At 33.9% G+C, this 20,415-nt stretch overlaps 1 protein-coding gene across 1 annotated transcript; it reads right to left on the reverse strand.

The window, feature by feature from the left end:
- Positions 1-3,411: 3,411 nt before the first annotated feature.
- On the reverse strand, positions 3,412-14,593 carry Ankrd7 (ankyrin repeat domain 7). Its single transcript, XM_078027864.1, is given in 6 exon segments — positions 3,412-3,469; positions 6,128-6,265; positions 6,794-6,900; positions 7,711-7,884; positions 8,042-8,153; positions 14,022-14,593. Coding segments are annotated over 6 exon segments (792 nt in total). The 5' UTR covers positions 14,225-14,593.
- Positions 14,594-20,415: the final 5,822 nt, after the last annotated feature.

Raw genomic sequence — 20,415 nt, forward strand, 5'->3', positions numbered from 1 at the left:
TCTGAGCCATTAAACATGGAGTTTATAAGGATGACATATTCATCCATTCCTGAGAGAGATTTGAGGTGGTATATTGGTTAATGGCACAAATTCTAGTATCAGACTGGCTAGGTTTAAATCCAATTATATGGGTTTCTATCCAGCTTTCAACTTACTAGCATAAACCTTTAGCAAGTCATTAACTATGTTGCACATCAATGTCCTTATCTTAAAATGAGGATACAAATATTTCTACCTTCTCAAGACTGTGTGAAGTTAGGATATGTAAAGCTCTTGGAAAGTGTCTGACTTTTTAATTATTATTATGCACTTAAAAGACTGAATACCTACCATACACCAGAGATTTTTAAAGTGGCACGAAACAAAAAGTTCAAGCTATCAGAGTGTTAATTCTAAAAAGTAAAGAGGAGAGCAATGAAAAGCAACTCGATTAAGTTACAGCAGGACAGAGCAGCCACTGAGTCCTGTGTGAGAAGAGGAAGCTTTCCTAAGTGACAACTAAAGGAAGAGTCTTCCAGGGGAACAGTCCTGAAGCCAGGCCATGCTTAGTATGTTTAAGGTATAGCAAGGAGCACAGTGAAAACTGCACAAAACATATTGTGCTTTTAAAGAGAAAAATGTAAAATTGTAAATCCTCTTCAAGGGGGAAAGAAAGCTAAGCAGATGATTACCAAAACATTCCAAAAAGTTAAACACATGTTTGTTTGGGTGAAAAGACTATGGGTGATGTATTTTCTTTTTTTTTTTCCTGTCATACCCAAGTTTTCTAAATATGTATTACTGTAATATTTCTAAAAAATCAAAAAAAGCTTTATCAATGACAGTAGTTATAAATAAAATTGAATTTCCATTTACAAAGTATTGCATGTAATTTTTCCTCTACTCTGTAGCTGACATGTTAGCATTTTTATTTTACTTCAATATTTTAATACATGCCTAACACAGCTTACACTTACGATTATTCTATTTAACATTTTGACTTCAAATTCTTCCCCATCTATATTCAGAATATGAATTGAATCTTTTAAACTGAAGGTTCACAATGTAGAAGTTTGTCTCTAGAAATGTCTTCATGTCTAGGAAGGTTAAAGAAATTGTTTTCCATTTAACAAACTTCTCTTCAAATGAGTAGCTATGACAGTTTACTTAACTGCTCTTATAAAACAGATCGTTCTAATTTAAGGAAGAAATAAAAAAATTGTGAAAATGAAATTATACACCTAGAAAACAAGTTATAATAATGACTTCATTTATATCCAAATAGTTTCACTCCAAACTATATTTCTTAAATCCTATGCTTCAGCTACAACACAATTATAATTTAGCAATAATACTCCTAATTTAGTCATTTTAAGAAATGATTAAGTTGCCCCCTTTTCAATCTGACAGAAATACAAATTTTAAGTTTATCACCTTTTGCAAGGCTTATTGGGAATTTTCTTTACCCAATATTTCTATTATGCTTTAAAATATATAAAGATTAACCATTTGTTGAAAACTGGAAATACATATTGCTAAGAAGAAATGACTGGGGGTAGTTTTAAATGTTCACCTGCCAGAGACAACTCAAATACAGGAGTATTTTTTATATAGTTTCTACTGCTTTTGTTCACTTAGGAAATGAAGTGTCTATCACAGAAACTCTTTATCTCTTATAGATGTGGGATTTTTTAAAAGGCATATAAGGAAAAATAAGAGTATGTGCAAAGAGGAATTCAAGGAAATTCTTAAGTTTACTCACCTGGAGTCAACAGGGCCAACTGTTGTAAGCATTATCTTTATAGATCTGAGGAAATAGAGAGTGTGAATGATTGTAACATTTGTATGATTTACTGCCACCATGCTCCTTCCATGGCCTTTTCTTTCATGCTGTTGGTGAAGATTAGGGTAGAATTATGGTTACTGGGAATGCAGAAAATAGTTGCAAGAATTGTTGTTCATTCAACAAAAAAAGTCAGCATATACCATTTTTTTTAAAAAAGCTACATTTTAAATAGTTATGAGTATTTTTTGAAAATGAACACCAAAAATTAATTTAGTAGATGCAGGTAAACTAAATTCTTCACAGTGTTGTTGGTTGGTTGGATGGTTGGTTGGTTGGTCGGTCAGTGGTCCTGGGATTGAACCCCAGGATTGCTTTACCACTGAGCTACATCCCCAGCATTTTTTATTTTTTATTTTGAGACAACGACTCACTATGGGAGGGGTGGGTCTCACTAAATATCTGAGGCCGGCCTCAAACTTGCAATTGTCCTGCCTTAGCCTCCGAAATTGCTGAGATTATAGATGTGCTCTACCACTCCTGGAACAAATAATGTTACTTAACTGTAAAGTTTACATAAAGAATCGGTACATATTATATTAAATATTATCGAATATATTTATCTGAAATGTCTCATGCAAAATCTGGGTATTTTTATAACTAGTTAAGAGACTATGGATTTAAAAGGTTCTTAATCAGTCACATCTTTTTTTATTGATTGTTCAAAACATTACAAAGCTCTTTGACATATCATATTTCATACATTTGATTCGAGTGGGTTATGAACTCCCATTTTTACCCCGTATACAGATTGCAGAATCACATCGGTTACACATCCACGTTTTTACATATTGCCATACTAGTGACTGTTGTATTCTGCTATCTTTCCTATCCTCTACTATCCCCCCTCCCCTCCCCTCCCATCTTCTCTCTCTACCCCATCTACTATAATTCATTTCTCTCCCTTGATTTTTTTCCCTTTCCCCTCACAATCTCTTATATGTAATTTTGTATAACAATGAGGGTCTCCTTCCATTTCCATGCAATTTCCCTTCTCTCTCCCTTTCCCTCCCACCTCTCGTCCCTGTTTAATGTTAATCTTTTTCTCATGCTCTTCCTCCCTGCTCTGTTTTTAGTTGTTCTCCTTATATCTAAGAAGACATCTGACATTTGTTTTTTAGGGATTGGCTAGCTTCACTTAGCATAATCTGCTCTAATGCCATCCATTTCCCTGCAAATTCCATGATTTTGTCATTTTTTAGTGCTGAATAATACTCCATTGTGTATAAATGCCACATTTTTTAATCCATTCATCTATTGAAGGGCATCTAAGTTGGTTCCACAGTCTAGTTATTGTGAATTATGCTGCTATGAACATCAATGTATCAGTATCCCTATAGTACGCTCTTTTCTTTATATTACATTTTCAGTCAATACAGTGTTAGAATATTTCTAATCACAAATGTTCTTAAGAACAATTTCAAAATAGAGAAAAATTTAATTTTTGAATTTAAATATTAATTAAGAAAGCTACTTCCCTTTCTAAAATCAAAAGACAACAACAACAACAACAAAAAACTACTTGCTCAATTACTAGCTTACCTTCCTTCAGCTCTCTTGAATCACAAGTAGTATCCATTGTTGTATCTTCAGAGTGTTTGTTCAACTGTCTTCTACTTTTTATAATTAGCAGTTAATTGATGATATCTAGTAACAAAGAGAATTCCAACATTCATAAATTTCAATTCCAATCATATCATTATCAAGTCAAAATTTTTCCTAGTCTATCACATATTTCCTCAAGCTTCCTTGCAAGCCTACCCTATTGACAGACACCATTTTTTCCCATGCACTCCCATTCTCTGACATTTCTTCTCTTTCTGCTATCACGATTATAATTTTTAAGAGCCACAAAGTAGAAAAAAAAAGATTTCCTGTTATACTTGATGCATTCATTTGCTAGGGCTATCACAACAAAACACCAATCTGGATGGGTGGCTCAAACAGGAATTTATTTTTTCACAGTTCTCTAGCCTGGACATTCATAATTAAGGTGCTGGTGGTGCTATTTCCTTTGAGGGCCATAAGGGTATGATCTGTCCCAGGCCTCTCATTGGCAACTTTTATTAAATGTAGATGCCTGTCATCTTGCTTCTCCTCACATAAGTTGTCCCTCTGTCCTTAACTCCTCTTCTTAAGACACAAATCAGATTGGATTAGGGTCCAGCCTACTAGCCTTAAATTGATCACCTCTTCAAAGGCCCATGTCCAAAAAAGTCACAGCCTGAGGTACTGGGGTTAGTGCTTTAATATTAATTTTGAGGATGCATAATTCAGTAGATTGTTAACAAAGTGAGGATTTAGGTTTAACAAATTAACTTGGTCAGGGACTAAACACATCCAGTAAAGAATACTTTTCCTCTACTCCCCCAAAATGTTCATTTTAGTCATTTAATAATAGGCTTATAGTTTCAGAATTTCAGTGCCAGGAAAGAAGAGGTATATGAGTTCAATCTAACTTTAAAATAATTATCATTCTCGCATCTGAGGCAGTTTCATTTATTTTTTTAAAACTACATGAGAAAGACTGTCTAGGCTTCCACTCTTACTAAGCCATAGAACCTATAAAGCAGGGAGGAGAGCTAACAAATGATGCTAAAAAGTGGAGGTCATGTGTTTAAGTATGCTAGATAGGCAACAGCTACTCAAGCAATAAAATCACAACTGTGGAAAACTTAGTTAAAATGAGAAAAAAAGGACAGAGGAAATTAGATTGTAGCTTAAAAAAGTCATTTGCAGCTTTTATTAAATGCTGAGGGTACCACATCCTAAAGTTAATCCTTAGTCATTATTAGTTACCTCTCTTCCCTTTTACTTCTTCAAAGAAAAAAAAAATATATATATATATAAGTAATATATTTCTCAGAATTTCAACACTGGAAATATGAAAACAACACTGACAGAGTAAAAATTTCCTAGTAAACATGCTTCTATTTATTCTTAAATTAATGATGGAAAACTTACAAAAAGACATTGAAGGAAATGAAAAACTGTGAGCCCTCCATATAAAAAACCAATAATGGTTTCCTAAAACTTGTACATGTAAGTAAAGTACTTCAAATATGTAAGTACTATTTTGACTAATAGATACATTACTAAAAAGTCACACGTGTCACCTAGTTTCACATACTAAAACCTTTATATGTGTTGGGGAAATGTCCATATTTAAAAAGATCAGTTAGAGATCTCTTTTACAAAGTGACGAATCTTTTTAAAATATGCATATTCACCAATAATTTATCTTTTTATTTTCATTTAAATGTGTGTGTGTGTGTATGCATGTGTGTATAAAAAACCTAGGTAATACAAGATATTCATGTCCAATATTACAAAGAAAAAATGCTATATTCAATTAGGGTTCATATAGTTAATAAAATATGAGTTTCTTAGTGTCTTAAATTAAATTAATTAAGACTTTATAAATAAACCTTTTTGGGCTGAGGATGTGGCTCAAGTGGTAGCACACTTGCCTGGCATTATGTGCATGGCACTGGGTTCAATCCTCAGCACCACATAAAAATAAATAAAGACGTTGTGTCCACCAAAATTAAAAAATAAATATTAAAAAATTCTCTCTCTCTCTTTAAAAAAATAAATAAACCTTTGAATATGCACACTTTTTATGTGGAACTAATAGATTAAGAGATATTTCTAAAATATAAAGTAAGCGAAAGAACAAAGCAGTAAACTAGAAAAAATAAACAAGAAGAAAAACCATGCATAATTTAACATTGTCTTTAAAATAAAATTATAAAAATATTCTGTACATTGCTTGACTTCATTAAATTCTGTCCATTATATCTTATTTTTTCAATGACTTAAAAATTAGAAATGCATGTTCAAACAGGAAAATGTTTTGTTAAGTATGTAATGAGAACATAGTTAAGAATTCTGGAAATTTATCAAACTGAAGTTAGTTAAAAAATATTAATAATATTCAAAAAATATTTAAAATCTTTACATTTGTAAGGTATAAAAACAATGAAAATACATTGTGTGAACTAATCATCTTTTGTCTAACTCAATTACCCGTATGTGTTACTAATGGCTTATGTTACTGGTGTGAGAATCTTTGTCCTTAGCCAATTCCCATGCCACTGGGAGTTCAATTTTGACTCAACTCACCTGACTTTCTTATATGAACTGGAACCTTCAAATGTAGGAAATCAAGGATCTCTAGATTCATAGGTCAGAGTTTGTATGTGGTTACCCTTGCTGCTGAGCCTATTCCTACTTTGATCTTTGGGGTTCATTCTTTGTTCCTTAAGATCAAACATCACATGAAAATACATAAATACCACTTACATAGTAAAACCATTAAAGGAAGCATACTCCTCAGCTGTGAATCCATAAATATCTTGGCAAGAGAGGTCAACATCTTGCTGAAGAAGAAGACTTACTAAACTTGTTGGTTCCTCACTGAGAGCAATCATAAGGGCTGTTCTAGAGTAAGAGATAAACAAATTTAGTCTTCTGAGTTTTTCATCCTAATATAGGATTTCCATTAGGAAAATCCAAGGCAACAATGTAAAAAGTAGGGCAGATCTGTCAAAAAAAGGTTTGTCGATCACAGATTAAGGAGTCTAAAAGATAAGAATCCCTAGGAAACAGCCAGCTGCATGGACTTCAGTGTCAGCTCCCTGGAAGGCTAGTGTTTGCAAGATGTCTCATAATTCCACAGAAAAGAGTGTGTCTGTGACCCTGCGTCTACTATCCCCTTTAAAACACAACATTTAATCTTCTATATAAATGTCCAATATTATTAATCAGTAATAAATCTATCAATCTGGTCTAACTGTTGAATTTTATTGACTAAAAAAAAAACTGATTCTGAGAATCTTAAGTACTTTGCAAAAAATCATGTCATATAATCTCATCTATCTTTTCCCAATACCAAATATGTGTGTGTGTTTATAATTCTCTTAAGTAGCTGCAGTTATATACAATATTATTTAGCTTTAGTAATTATACCTTTGATTCTTATCTGAAGCATTCACATCTGCTCCTTTCTTCAGAAGAAATTTCACCATATTTTCATTATTTTCAACAATGGCAAGTAGAAGTGGGGTATATCCATCCTATAAAAATTATTTCAAAGTTATTATTTAGAACATTGTGCAAGAATTAGTGCCTTTTAGATTTCATTATATTAAAAAGTGAATGCTTATAAGAAACTTCTGAATATACACTTCAAATTTCAAAATATTTTGATACAGAACAAAATATGATTTCAAAGATCAAGAGAGTGACTTAGAGTTGAGCCATTTAAAAACTGAATTTCTATTTTAGGCTTAATTTAAATTGTGGGTAAGAACAGCCTGGAGTAATTAAGTGATGAGTACCTATCATTTGATTCACATTTCATAATGTAATATTTGAATTTCTTTAGAGCTTCACTTCAAGACTGTCATTTATTTGGGGCTATCAGACAAAATATCAGCAAACTCAAGTGCTAAGAGGCTTTTTGTAAAAATATTCATCAGTTATTCAAAATAGTTCAAAGGTGAGTTAGATTACTTTTAGTGTAGTAACACCTGTTATTCACAAGTATATGAATAAAATAGAAAAAATGGGGTTTCAGATTTTATTAGCACTCATTTATATGGTAATCAAATAGTTTTCATTTGATATGGACCTTTGAACAATTATGATTAAATATGATATTACTTTGTTGGTCAGAGTTTCAGTCGGCAATTAAATGGAGACTTTTTAAAAAGGAAAAATGTTATCAGTTTTTAATAATATCTCCTTCTTCCCTTCTCCCCAGTCCAGTTTGGAAAATTCATTCTCTTTGTAAAACATGCATTACTATTATATGAATTATCTGAAATGAATGTTCTCTTTAGTTGCTTTCTAAAATACAAGTTTTTTCTTTAATAGAAGACTACCTTATTTTTAGCTTCCAGATTCGCTTTGTGTTCAAGTAGTTTTCTGACTAATGAGACATTTTGACCACACACAGCATAATGAAGAGCAGTATTATAATGAAAATCCACCAGATTTGGGTCTGCACCATGGCTTAGAAGAATAGTAGCACAATTCTCCTTTTGAAATTGAATCGCCTATCAATACAACAAGAATAGATGAGTAATCAATTTACTACTCAGGATATGATATATTAAATTTATGTTTAATACTATGTTTTAAAGCATGAAAATAATAGTTAACTGAAAGAACTCAAGTATATTACAACTGAAAAGGAAAAAAATTAGAGCATACCTTAATCAGTGTAGATTTGTTTTCATCATCTGGAACATTTATGCATTTTTTCTTAGTTAAGAGAGAGCTGTTATGTGTATATCCACTAGTACAGGCCAGATGTAAAGGTGTTCTATATCAATATAATGAAACATGAATTTAAATATAAGTCTCATTGGTAAAGTTTCTCATTATACCCCCCAAAAGCTAAATTTATGTTAGAATATTTGCTTCGTGTGCTTATTTATACAAAATTTACATTAATTATAATTGCTTTTTACTGGATTTAAAATTATGTGAAAATGCTTTGAAGAGCAAATATTTAATATGTTCACTAAAGGGTAAACTGAACCCCCTACTGAGTTTAGAATAGGTTTCTTTCAAATGCCAAAATGGTATATGGACCTTAGAAAGATGATAAGATTGGATATCACTATAAAGTTTAGAAATGATCTCAAAACCCTCAAATATAACTAATAGGTAATAGAGAGAAGAGACATTGACTATTCAATGGCAAGCTACCCCTAATAATTGTATGTTTCTCACTCTTTGTTCAGATATTAAAGTTGGCATCTGCATCTAAAAAAAATACAGTAAAAGCTGAAGGACTCTCTAAATTTTAGATGTAAACCTAATTTTAAATAATTATACTAATTTCTATTTCTCAAAGAACCCTACTGTAAATAGTCTACCAGAAACCAAGCACATATCTGTGAATTATGAAGAATACAAATCATACCCATTTGAATTTGGCAAGTTTTAGCCCAGACTGGCCCTTACTAATCTTTTATTTATTTATTAAGGTTTATTATTTATTTATTATTTTATCCTTGTATTTATAAAATTTCATAATAAAGAGTATATATATATATATATATATATATATATATATATATATATATATATATGGCCCATGGTCCAAAAATGACATTTTTATGTCATTTTTTTGCTTTGCTTTAGTTTCTCAGAAGTACTTCATAGATGTCTAAACTGACCTGTTATTGACACAAAGGAGTAGCAAAAAGGTGCCTCTCAAAGACTTAAAAATAATTTTTAAAAAGCTAAACTAACAAAACCAGTATACAATGACATAACTTACCACATATGCGAGTAAACTAAGAAAGTATGAAAATAACTTTCAACAGTTTTGGAATGCTATATTCCAGTCCAGTATAGTTTAACAAAAGGAAATATTATAATATTGCAAAAATATAAAAAGCAGAACTCTAATCCATTATTCTCTAGATAAAAAAAAAATAGACTTTACAGGAAGAAGAGGAATCAGTTTGAATGGCAGTAATGAAACCAGAGTTCACTCATAAATAATCAACATCCTTCATGGAAAAGACAATCTAAGTTTAAGGAACACAAACTTTCCAGCTATAAGAAAGGAATGCTTTGTTGTAAAACAAAAAATGATTTTTCAGATATCATGTCTAGATGAAATATCTCTCAAAACTACCTACCTTTCTTTGCTGTGATTTTATCCTTACTAAGCAAATTTCTGGTGACTAATTTGGTTTCTCAACAATCCTGATACAAGAAAGCACTGGTTGATTTGGGGTTTTTTTTTTGTTGTTTGTTTGTTTTGTTTTGTTAGTTGGTGTTAATATTTATGATTTGGCTGAAAGATGCACTTCCATAAGTAATTGTAAGCTTTTAGAATCCTCGTCCAAATATACAGGGCTAAACAGCTTTCATCATATCTAAGATATCTTCTTGCAATAGCATAAAAACCTTTTCATCTGTCTCCTTCAATGACATTACATATATAAGAATTTAGTCCCAAGGAACTTTGGTGATTTCTATCTATCATTAGATATATTTCTGTATAAACTCTGCTTTTTTAATTTATTAAACACAGAACAACAAGAAGAACAACAAAATAATGCTATACTGCTATCTCTAAAGAGAATGAAAAGAGTATTTGGCTAATCTCCAATATGTCTTCTTGTAATAACTTTCAGTCGCAGCTAGCAGCTATGAGCAGCTCAGAAGTGCTTGAAATATCCACGTTCTTTCAGGCCTGACAGGAGGGCCTGCAGGATGGGGTGAAACCACATACTCAGCACCTGTGGTTTGCATTACCAAACTACTGGGCCAGGAAACCGAGAGTCAGGGGCTTCAGGGCATGAAATCCCTGACTCAGTAAGCCTCCTCCCTTAGGGACAAAGACCTTTCCAGATTGCTTTCCACCATGACAGCCATATTTAGAGTTTCCTCACAGTGCGGTTACATTAGGTAGAAGATGATTGGCTTATGGATATTGTCTTGCTTATGTATGATAGAATAGCATGCCCCACTTGAACACTATAATAGTTGTGTGCATTCCAAAAATAAACTGAGCTACTGGATGATGGCTTGAGGTTTGTCTCTTGCCAGTTCTCTCACCAGCTCCCACAGTCTGTGTGCTGATTCCATGTCTATACCCTCAGTGACTGAGGTAGCCCAGCAACTAATTGAACACACCAGTGACAGAAACGTATGCATCTTCTAAAAGTTGATGTTGCACCCCCGTGGATAATTTTACTCTTCTAGTTGAAGTCTAAAACCTACTTTCACAATTAAATCCTTGATGTGCTCCAACGAACTTAGGGAATTAGCCACAAATTCAATCAAATAAAATAGCCATGAAGTATCGAGCTTTCTAAAGAAGTACTGAGTAATATATTTTGTGGTCTTTTACACAAACTCTGGATACAAGAATTAATCTGTTTGAGCAAATATGGAAGACTATAGTGTTTGTAACATTAAAATGTTCAAGACAATCTTGTAAAGAGTTTTTACTATTTGTCAGGTTTTCAAAGGAGTCATCCTGGTTTAAAAGACAAAATGTTTTAATAACATACGGGTTTCACATTTGCATTCATTTCATTTATATTTTTAGGTTTAACTATCCTTAAATTTCAGAGGGCACAAGTGGAGTACACAGCATATAACGTTCTTGTGGCCTCTTTTCCAACTGTTTATGTGTATAATGCATATGTATATGCTTTGAGGCTGAGTGTTTTCCACCCAATATCAAAAACAAAAATGTGGGCTGGGGTTATGGCTCAGTGGTAGAGTGCTTGGCTAGCATGCATGAGAGGCACTGGGTTTGATCCACAGCACCACATAAATAAATTTTTAAAAAGAAAATAATGAAGGTATTGTGTCCATCTACAACTAAAAATAGTAAAAAAAAAGTTACATGTTTTTAAAAACAGCTGAATGCAGAAGGCATTCATAGATATCTGAGAAATACTTTTAAATCAATATTATTCCATTTGCTAAAAATCCTCAACTTTTATCAATATATATTTATTCAGTGTAAGACTTTAGTATATATTGTTACTTAACTCACAGAACATATGTAACCAGAAATTTTTTTTAATATTTATTTAATTTTCAGCAGACACAACATCTTTGTTTGCATGTGGTGCTGAGAATCGAACCCAGGCGGCACGTATGCCAGGCGAGCGTGCTACCGCTTGAGCCACATCCCCAGCCCCAGAAATCTTAATCTAAAGGATCTCAAATAATAACCTAACTTTACACAAAAAAAAATAAAAAAAGAACAAAATAAGCCTAAAGTTACTAGAATGAAATAAATAACAGTTTATAGGAAATAAATAAGAAGAAAATAAGAAACTAATATAAAAAAATCAGTGAAGTTAAGGGTCTTCCATTAACAAAACTGACAAACTCTTAGACCTGAAAAAAAGAGATAATAAAAAATTTTATAAATCATAAATGAAAGAAGAGTCATTACAACTACAACTGATATGAAAAATATAAAAATGACCATGAGAGACTACTATGAGCAATTATATACCCACAAAGGGGTAACTAAGAAGAAATGAATAAATTCCTAACAAAATTCAACCTACCAACACCAAATCATTAAGAAGTTAAAATTCTGTACAGAACTATATAACTAGTATGGATATTGAAACAGTAATCACAAAACTTCCCAACAAGGAAAAACCAAAAGCCATAGCCCTCATTGGTGAATCATACCAAATATTTAAAGAAGAAATTAATATCAACCTAATACTAAAGAGGAAAAAATACTTCCAAATTCCTTTTCCAAGGCCAGCATTATCCTAATATTAAAGCTAGACAAAGAAACTACAAGAAAACTATGAGCCAACATCCTTGATGAATATAGATGCTAAAACCCTCAACAATTTCTAGCAAACCAAATCCAGCAATGCATTAAAAGGATTCTGATATTTACACCTGAAATATAAGAATAGTTCAACAAACAAAAGAGGGGTGGTCAATTAATGTGATCAACCAAATTATCAGAATAAAAGAATAAAAACCATGATTTTTTCATTAGATGCAGAAAGAGCTTTTGAGAAAATTCAACATCCTTTTATGTTAACAACGACATACTAGGAAAAGAGAGAAATTACCTAAATATAATAAAGGCTGTATATATAAAAGCCCCACTTAACAGTATTCAAAGTGTTAAAAAAAAAAAACAGAAAAGAGACTACCAATCAAGAATACTATACACGGCAAAATTCTTCTTCTAAACAAAACAACAACCCTCAAAGTTTTCCCCAAGATCAGGAATTAGGCAAATATGCTATTTCATGTAATATTGGAAGTCCTGGTCAGAGGAAAGTGACAAGAAATGAAATAAAAAGCATCCAATTGAGACCAGGGCAAAGGAAATGGAGTAGATAGCACTTTCCTGTCAATCTGTTGCTAACAGCCCTCCTTCTCCCCAGGGAAAGGGTCACACTTTCCAACATAAGCAATCACCCCCTGGATGGCTCTCTTCCTGCCTTTTAGTCATATTATCAAAGGGCAAAGAATTTCAGTAAATCAGGATGAAACTTTATCTCTAGGATAAACTCTAGAGATCTGCTGTACAACATTGGATGATAATGAAAATAATATATTGTACACTTAAAGATCTATTAAGAGAGTAGGTCAAATATTAAATGTTCTTACTAAAATAAATTCTGCTGCCCATCATAAAATTTGTAGATGAGGGCTGATTACATTTTTATTGATCAAGTAGTTGAACTTCCTGTTTTGAAACACTGCACTCTGAAGTACAAGACAGATGCTATAAATTACTTCTTATAGGGCTAAGCTTGTATATACACCTAACCTGGGAGTCCCTCTACTTATCAAACCAAGCTAAATATCAGCCCTTGAGTCTGGAGATTATGGAAGTTTCTTGAAACATGGTAGCTAAAGTAAGGTTAATGGTATCACTGACAGTATTTAGTTGAATGCATTGGGTCAAGGGCCCTTTGGGCTATTACAACCTCTGTGCTAAATTCCATGGAAATGAATGTGGTTACTGAAAATATGTCACTCTTATTCACCATTTTTATCTCCGAATTTAACACTCTGCTTTGTTTACATAGTGGTTACATATATTTGCCCCATTAGGAGTGTGCAACACAGTAAAGGCAAAAATCGGGGCTGAGGCTAGAGCTCAGCGGTAGAGCGCTTGCCTCATACATGTGAGGCACTGAGTTTGATCCTCAGCACCACATAAAATAAATAAAGATTTAAAATTAAAAAAACAGCAAAAATCATCCTCTGTCCAAAAAGTTTGATAACAAGTCTCTTTTTAATGTATGTCAATTGTTGATGTTTCTAAGTTTTAAAATCTTAAAAAAATACTGTCCTAGGTAGTTGCCTCTTCACTGTTCCTAGTTTTCGATTAGTAAAAGACTATATGGCTAAGGACAACCTATACCAGAGAGCAAAACAACAAAATGGGGCAGAGGGAGTGCACTGAGGAATTAATACCAAGGGAGTTGTGGAGGAAATCAGGGAGGGCAGAGAGACCTTCAAACATGCAGGTAAGCATTCACAAAAAATTAAATAAGAATCATGGCCCCTGCACATGACCACTTCTCTGCCCAGGGAAACCCAGAGTGACAAGAGTAAAACGGCTCAGGCACGTCTCATTTCGGGATGGAGAAGCCCAGTGGCCCCAGCGTCCCACCACTATGGCCCTTCCCTCAGGCTCTTCGGTTTTGCCCACCTGTGTTCTTTGTCCCGCATGTTCACATCGTGTTTCTTGAGCTGAAGGTACTCCTTCAATTTGTCCAAATCCCCATCGGAAGCGGCTTTGTGGAGTTTCTTTAAGTACCTAGTTCGGGGAGCGTAGTCCTGGCCTGTGGGCAGGCATGAGGAGCGGCTAGAAAACTCATCCTTCCTCTTCCAGAAGCTGAAAAGCCTCTTCATAGCTGTGAGGTCCTTAGTCAGATCAGGATGTTCCTAGGGCTCTTTAACTGACCTCCTCCTGTGGCTCCACTGGCTCCCAGATACTCCAGCCCGATCAGAAATGCAGGTGTGTGCAGGCTCCAGCCCTCCGTTGCCTGGTAACGCCCAGCGTGGTTATGACCTAGTTCCAGGACCATCTTTTGACCTCCGACCTTGGCCTTACTACCTGTTTCCTCTGCAATCTTCCTATTAGGTCATGAGCCCTTGGGGGGAAAAAAAATCCTACTGACTTACAGACAGGCTCTTCTTCAAGGATAGAGCTCATGGCTTGAACTCTTATAAGATTTACCTTCTTCCTCTGCCTCCAACCCCCTCCCATCCTCGCTTCCATATTACATGCTAATTTGACTTTAATGATAACTATAATCCCTGGATAATCTCAATTTCAAACACTCTGCCATCTTCCAGAATTTCCTTGTTTTATATTCTTATCTAAGCCTAACCATTACTCTAAAGCTACCCCTAAAAGAAATCATATTCATGTATAAATGCACACATATATTCATGTGTGTATCTATCTAGGTACATATTTAATATATACTCATGAATATATTCATATATATTCACTTACATATGTATACCCTAAAACTAGACCTGAAATTAACTCTACCATTAAGTAGAGAGAGAGAGAAAGAGAGGTTTATATACATTTTTACATATGTATACATATATATTCATATATACATTCATATACATACTCTCAAAAATGATCAATTACTTTGACACACCCACTTCTAGTTATTCCTTTCTTATACTAACATGAATTTAGCTTATAGGATGATGACTCCAGAATTTGTAAGCCCAAAACTTATGCAATTTGAACGTGTTCTCTAAGAAAAAAAAATTACAAAATTATAGATGCAAAATTAAGTATAAAACTGAATATTCATTCAGAATAATAAAATTTTAACATATTGAATTTTGGCACAGGTCCAGCAAATTAAGGATTGGAGAAATTATGCATCTTTAGTCTCATGTTAACATTACCTCTGCCACACATTTTTTTACTCTGCTTCTAGGTTGGAACATTCTTTGTTCTTATATTTATTACTGTGGTCTGGTCCTCAACCTTATTTTTTTTTTATTCTAAAACTCAACTGAAGGTTTTCCTATTTTAAGAAAAGTTGATATTATTATCTTTTCTTAAACAGTCTGTGTTTATTACACTTACCTTTTATTCTCTGAGACTTACTCATTAGTGTTCCTAAAGAATGTCCTGCTGTAACCTAAATGTCCATTTTTCATGTTCATTGAATTTTGCATGTGACAGTGGTTCTGTCTAAAATTCATCTCCTTCTTGCTGGAGAAAGGGATTTTTATGTTCCTTTAAATTTAGTCTAAGCACAGCCAACTGGGTTTGTACAGATTGCTCTGATAGTGCTGGTCACAGTCTCCTACTTGCCTCTACTGTGGCTCCCGTCCTCACCGTTATTAGTGTGTTTTATATCTTTCTCATACATCAGTGTAGCATTATCCTCAAAAGCAAGGAATATGCCTTCATCCTTTATATCCTTTCCCAATTACCTCACAGGGAGATGCAATAATACTTCCATCCCATGTGATCATGTAATTCTATTGACTGTATAAATCTCAAATTATAAAAATTTTATATGTTGGTGAAAAATTATCAAGGCATGGTAAAACATGGCATGTAATCATGTGGGTTTCTGTTCTATTGTTCCTGTGAGCAATGTGTATACCTGTGAATGTGTGTGTGGGCATGTATGTTTTACTGTATCACTGTAACCTTGTATATGAAAAATAGAAGATACATTCAGGGGAAACATGTTAAAGAATACCTGACATTCTTGAACAGAATATTTGAAAATAATCTGACCTTATATGTCTTCTCGCTCCCAAATAGCAACCTTCAACTGTTAACCAAGAAAAAAAATTAATAAAAGAAAGGTTTGATCATGTAAGCAGATGCAGATCACCTTGAACAGAAATACATTCCAAATGTTTTTAGGGGCAAAAATAGAAACTACAGTACCATTTATACTCAAGAAAAACAAAAGGAAGCCATACTGAATTTATATATAATGAAGAAAATGGTAATTACTTTATCCAAAGGTTTCCTGAATATCACAGTTCTAATGTCTTTTGGAACTGTTTCATGCTGAGAATAGCACATACAGAAGAAACGTGAGATGCAGTTGTGTTCGGGGCTCTGGGGCTTTACAAAAATTTACTGTGTCTTTTAGGAATGATTGAACCCAGCACTTTATTCCCCAGTTTCAGTGACTAGTTCAGGCTCAATTGCTTTTGAATATGCCAAGTTATTAAAAATATGGAGAGAACTAAATGCATAGCTCAAAACTTTATAAATGGAGTTGGTAAGCAAGAACCCAGCCAAGTGTTACCATGAGAGATAAACAAGGCATTGATCCTATGAGCAAACATGATCATTTCTTGAGGACTTATAATAGAGACCTCACTCAGAAGCCAAACATCCAATTTAGCCATTTTCCTCAGTTTTGATTTTTAAACTTGCTGCACTCTAATTCAATCAAGCAGATTTCTCTACTTGATAGAAACAGATGACATAGTAGATGTCTTTGGACATGGTCTATGGGCTCTTGAAATCATATTGCAACTCAGTGACATCAAATCATTCTGATTTCAATAGAACATCTAAACTATCTCCACTAAACTATTCTTGGAGCAGTCACTGATTTCTCATAAGCTTCTCCCCTAATGAGTCATATGCCTCACATCACATATCCAGGCACATTCTTTGGCTTCTCTACTGCTTACTACACTGCCCTGGAACAACTGAGCTGAGAACATAACAACTGGGCATATTAACCCTCATTAGAGAATAAAATAAAATATATATTAGGTGTGAAGATAGCCTGAGTTTCCAATCTGTGGACACAATTAGGGAGTACTATATAAAATCTCCATGAATTAATTGAAACATTTACGAAGATCTGCCTACCCCCAAATATGTGCTCTAAAATCAAACCAGGGTCTTAGCACTACCTGTCTTGAATCATTGGCCTGAGGTTTCTACTCCTAGTGTCACTTCACTAAATTGGTTTTCTCTAGAAGAAAATAGTTAACTTTACACACATATTATTCAGAGTTAGAGGGGATTTTGTTCCTCTTCTCTTAATGTATTATAATTTATTTATTATGTATTCTGAGTATTTGGGGAGGTATTTTATAAATGCAATGAGGAGATTGAAAGAAAAGAAAAAATTAGCCAAAAAAACCCACACATTTTTACAATAATGCTGGGAGAATAGATACCACAGAATGAGTAAGAATCCTGAGAGCTTAGGCTTTGCTTCAATGATATACATCCTTGAACAAGCCTCACAAGATGAAAAAGGGCTTAAGTACAAGCAAAACTGAGTGAAACTTCTATTGATTTCATCTAGTTCTTGTCAATTAGAAAGAAAACAACTTTAGGGCTGAGGCTGGGGCTCAGCAGTAGCACACTTGCCTGGCATGTGTAAAGCACTGGGTTCAATTCTCAGCACCACGTAAAATAAATAAAGGTCTATCAACAACTAAGAGAGAGAGAGAGAGAGAGAGAGAGAGAGAGAGAGAGAGAGAGAGAGAGAGAGAGAGAGAGAGAGAGAGAGATCAACTTAAAAAGAAAGAAAGAAAACAACTTTAGATGATATTTTTATGAACCAACTCACATATGTCTCTGAAGGCTAGTGAGTGAGATCATTTTCAATTGTCACATTTATTTATGAGGCAATACCTTGGAAATATTAACATTGAATTTAAACTGACCAAGAAAACTTAATTTTTAAAAAAGATTCAATCAACAGAAAACAGAAATTCATGAACATATGATAGAGGAATGGTGATAAATGCTCTACCACACTTAATCAATTTATGAAAAACCTATAACATGGAAATTAGAATTGTAAAATGTCAAGGCATATTCTCCATATTCTACCATATTGAGTATTTCAGAGAATTATACACTCATTACGGTAGGTGTTGATTTGCTTTATGATTGACCTGCCTGAAAAAGAAAGTGAGGTGTAATTTTATAGGTTCTGCTGATCCATGGACTTGGGGAGAGGTGTTCCTAGCCTCCCATGTTGTAGCCTTCACTGCCTTCTGAGAAGGCTCTCTCCCCTTGACCTAGAAGTCTAGTGATGCAGGTGGTTTCCATTTGGTAATTCATAAATGAGCAATAGACAAGAATCTGGTGCTACAAAATATAAACTATACTAATATTCAAAGTTTATTCTGAATAATTTCTTCTTTTCTACTCTAAAACATCTTCGTGATGTTGTTTGATGAGCTAGAACCAGAGGAAGCAGGTTGTACCAGGAGGCTGACCCAACTTTCAGCCCATCGGGTTTGGTATTCAGTGGGTCCAGCAAGTAGAATTTCAAGGCTACTGAAGCGCCTCTGGGGAGCCTGGTGGGAGGCCACAGCCAAGGGAAGAATGTTGTAGCCAGAGTTTTGACTATTTCAGAATGCTTTACTGTTGGAAACACACAGCGTGGAAACCTTTTATATTGGCTTCTTTTACTTAGTGATATGCATGTAAGATTCCTTCATGATTTTTAATGTCTTGAGAATGCATTTCTTTTTAACACTAAATGGGTTCCATTTTCTGAATGTACTACAGCTTATCCTCCACCTATTGAAGGACCTTTTGATTGCTTCCAAGTTTTGGCAATTATGAATAAAGCTGCTGAAAACATCTTTGTGCAGGTTTTGGGGTGATATAAGATTTCCACTCTTTCAGGTAAATACCAAAGAGTGTGATTGCAGGATCATATAGTAAAATATGTTTAATTTTATTAAGAAGCTGTTAAAATGCCAAATGGGGATTCACTGCATTCCCACCAGCAGTCAATGAGTGTTCTGAATTTGGGCCATTCTAACTGGTGTGTATAATCTTTGTATTGCTTTAATAAACAGACATTTTATACACACAATATGTAAATATGTACTTTACTAATGAGTATTAGGCAAAAAAAAAAAACTACATTGGAATAGAGAGATGCTTCCCTTCTTGAACAAAGTGACTTATTTATCTTAAAAAAAAAAGTGAACTTTTTCCTTACTATTCTAACAAATTTATGTAAACCAAATCAGAAAGTTGAGATTTTATAATTATTTGTGGTGATTTTCTGTTATATACTGTTGTGAATATAGTAAGAAACGTTTTGATAAAAAGTATTTCATATAACATAATTATATGTTGTTTAACTGGTGGCAGAATAGACAAATGAGTGGAATAGAATAGAAAGTCTAAAACACACTCAACTATATTAAGAATTAGTACCTGATTATTATGACATTTAAATTAGTAAGGAAAGGATAAATTAATGTGGGCCCAGATCCCTCCCAATCTTGAGTAGTGAGCCACACTTCGCATTCTAAGACTCAGTTCTTTTAGTACGTAGTGAGTGCTCTATTGTTCCTGAAGCATCCCCCCAGTTCACTCAGGACTTTATGTGGAACCCAAATCATCGCCCATACTTTTATGCTGAGTTCTCTTTTGAGACCCTTGAAGTTCTTGCTAGTACATCAGGCTGGGAGTGTGGTAAGGCAAGTTGGACATCTAAGAAGAGTTAATAGGGACAGCTTGAGTCATCAGGTTTAAATAATATAGTAGTTCCTCCTTATCCATGGTTTTGTCTTCTGCAGTTTCAGTTACCTGAAGGCAACCACAGTCTGAAAATATTAAATTTATCAGATTGACTGTTATGGTATTGAAATGCTCATGCCCAGGTAACCTTTATTTCATTTAATAATGGCCCCAAGGTGGAAGATTTGTGAGGTTGGCATTTTGGATATGCCAAAGAGAAGCTATGAAATATTTACTTTAAGTGAAAAGGTGAAAGCCCCCCAAAAAATATTCTGAGAGAAATTATTCATACAGCTTTTATAACTGTATATCATTCTAATTGTTATTTTGTTATTAGTCATTAACTTCTTATTCTGCTTAATTTATAAATTAAACTTTATCATGAAAGAAAAGTGACACAGGACTGCTCACACACACACACCTGGGATTAGAAGTGAGTTTATTGTCAGGAGTCTGACAAGGCTGCTGTGCACAGAGAGGGACAGCAGCAGTAAACAGGGAGATCAGTAGCAACTCCCCCTTGAATGTTATCTTTTTTGAGGCTAGAATCACAGCCGGCTAGGGTGGGTTTAGTCTT

This window comes from Ictidomys tridecemlineatus, chromosome 2 (genome assembly GCF_052094955.1).
Source record: "Ictidomys tridecemlineatus isolate mIctTri1 chromosome 2, mIctTri1.hap1, whole genome shotgun sequence".
Lineage (NCBI taxonomy): Eukaryota > Metazoa > Chordata > Mammalia > Rodentia > Sciuridae > Ictidomys > Ictidomys tridecemlineatus.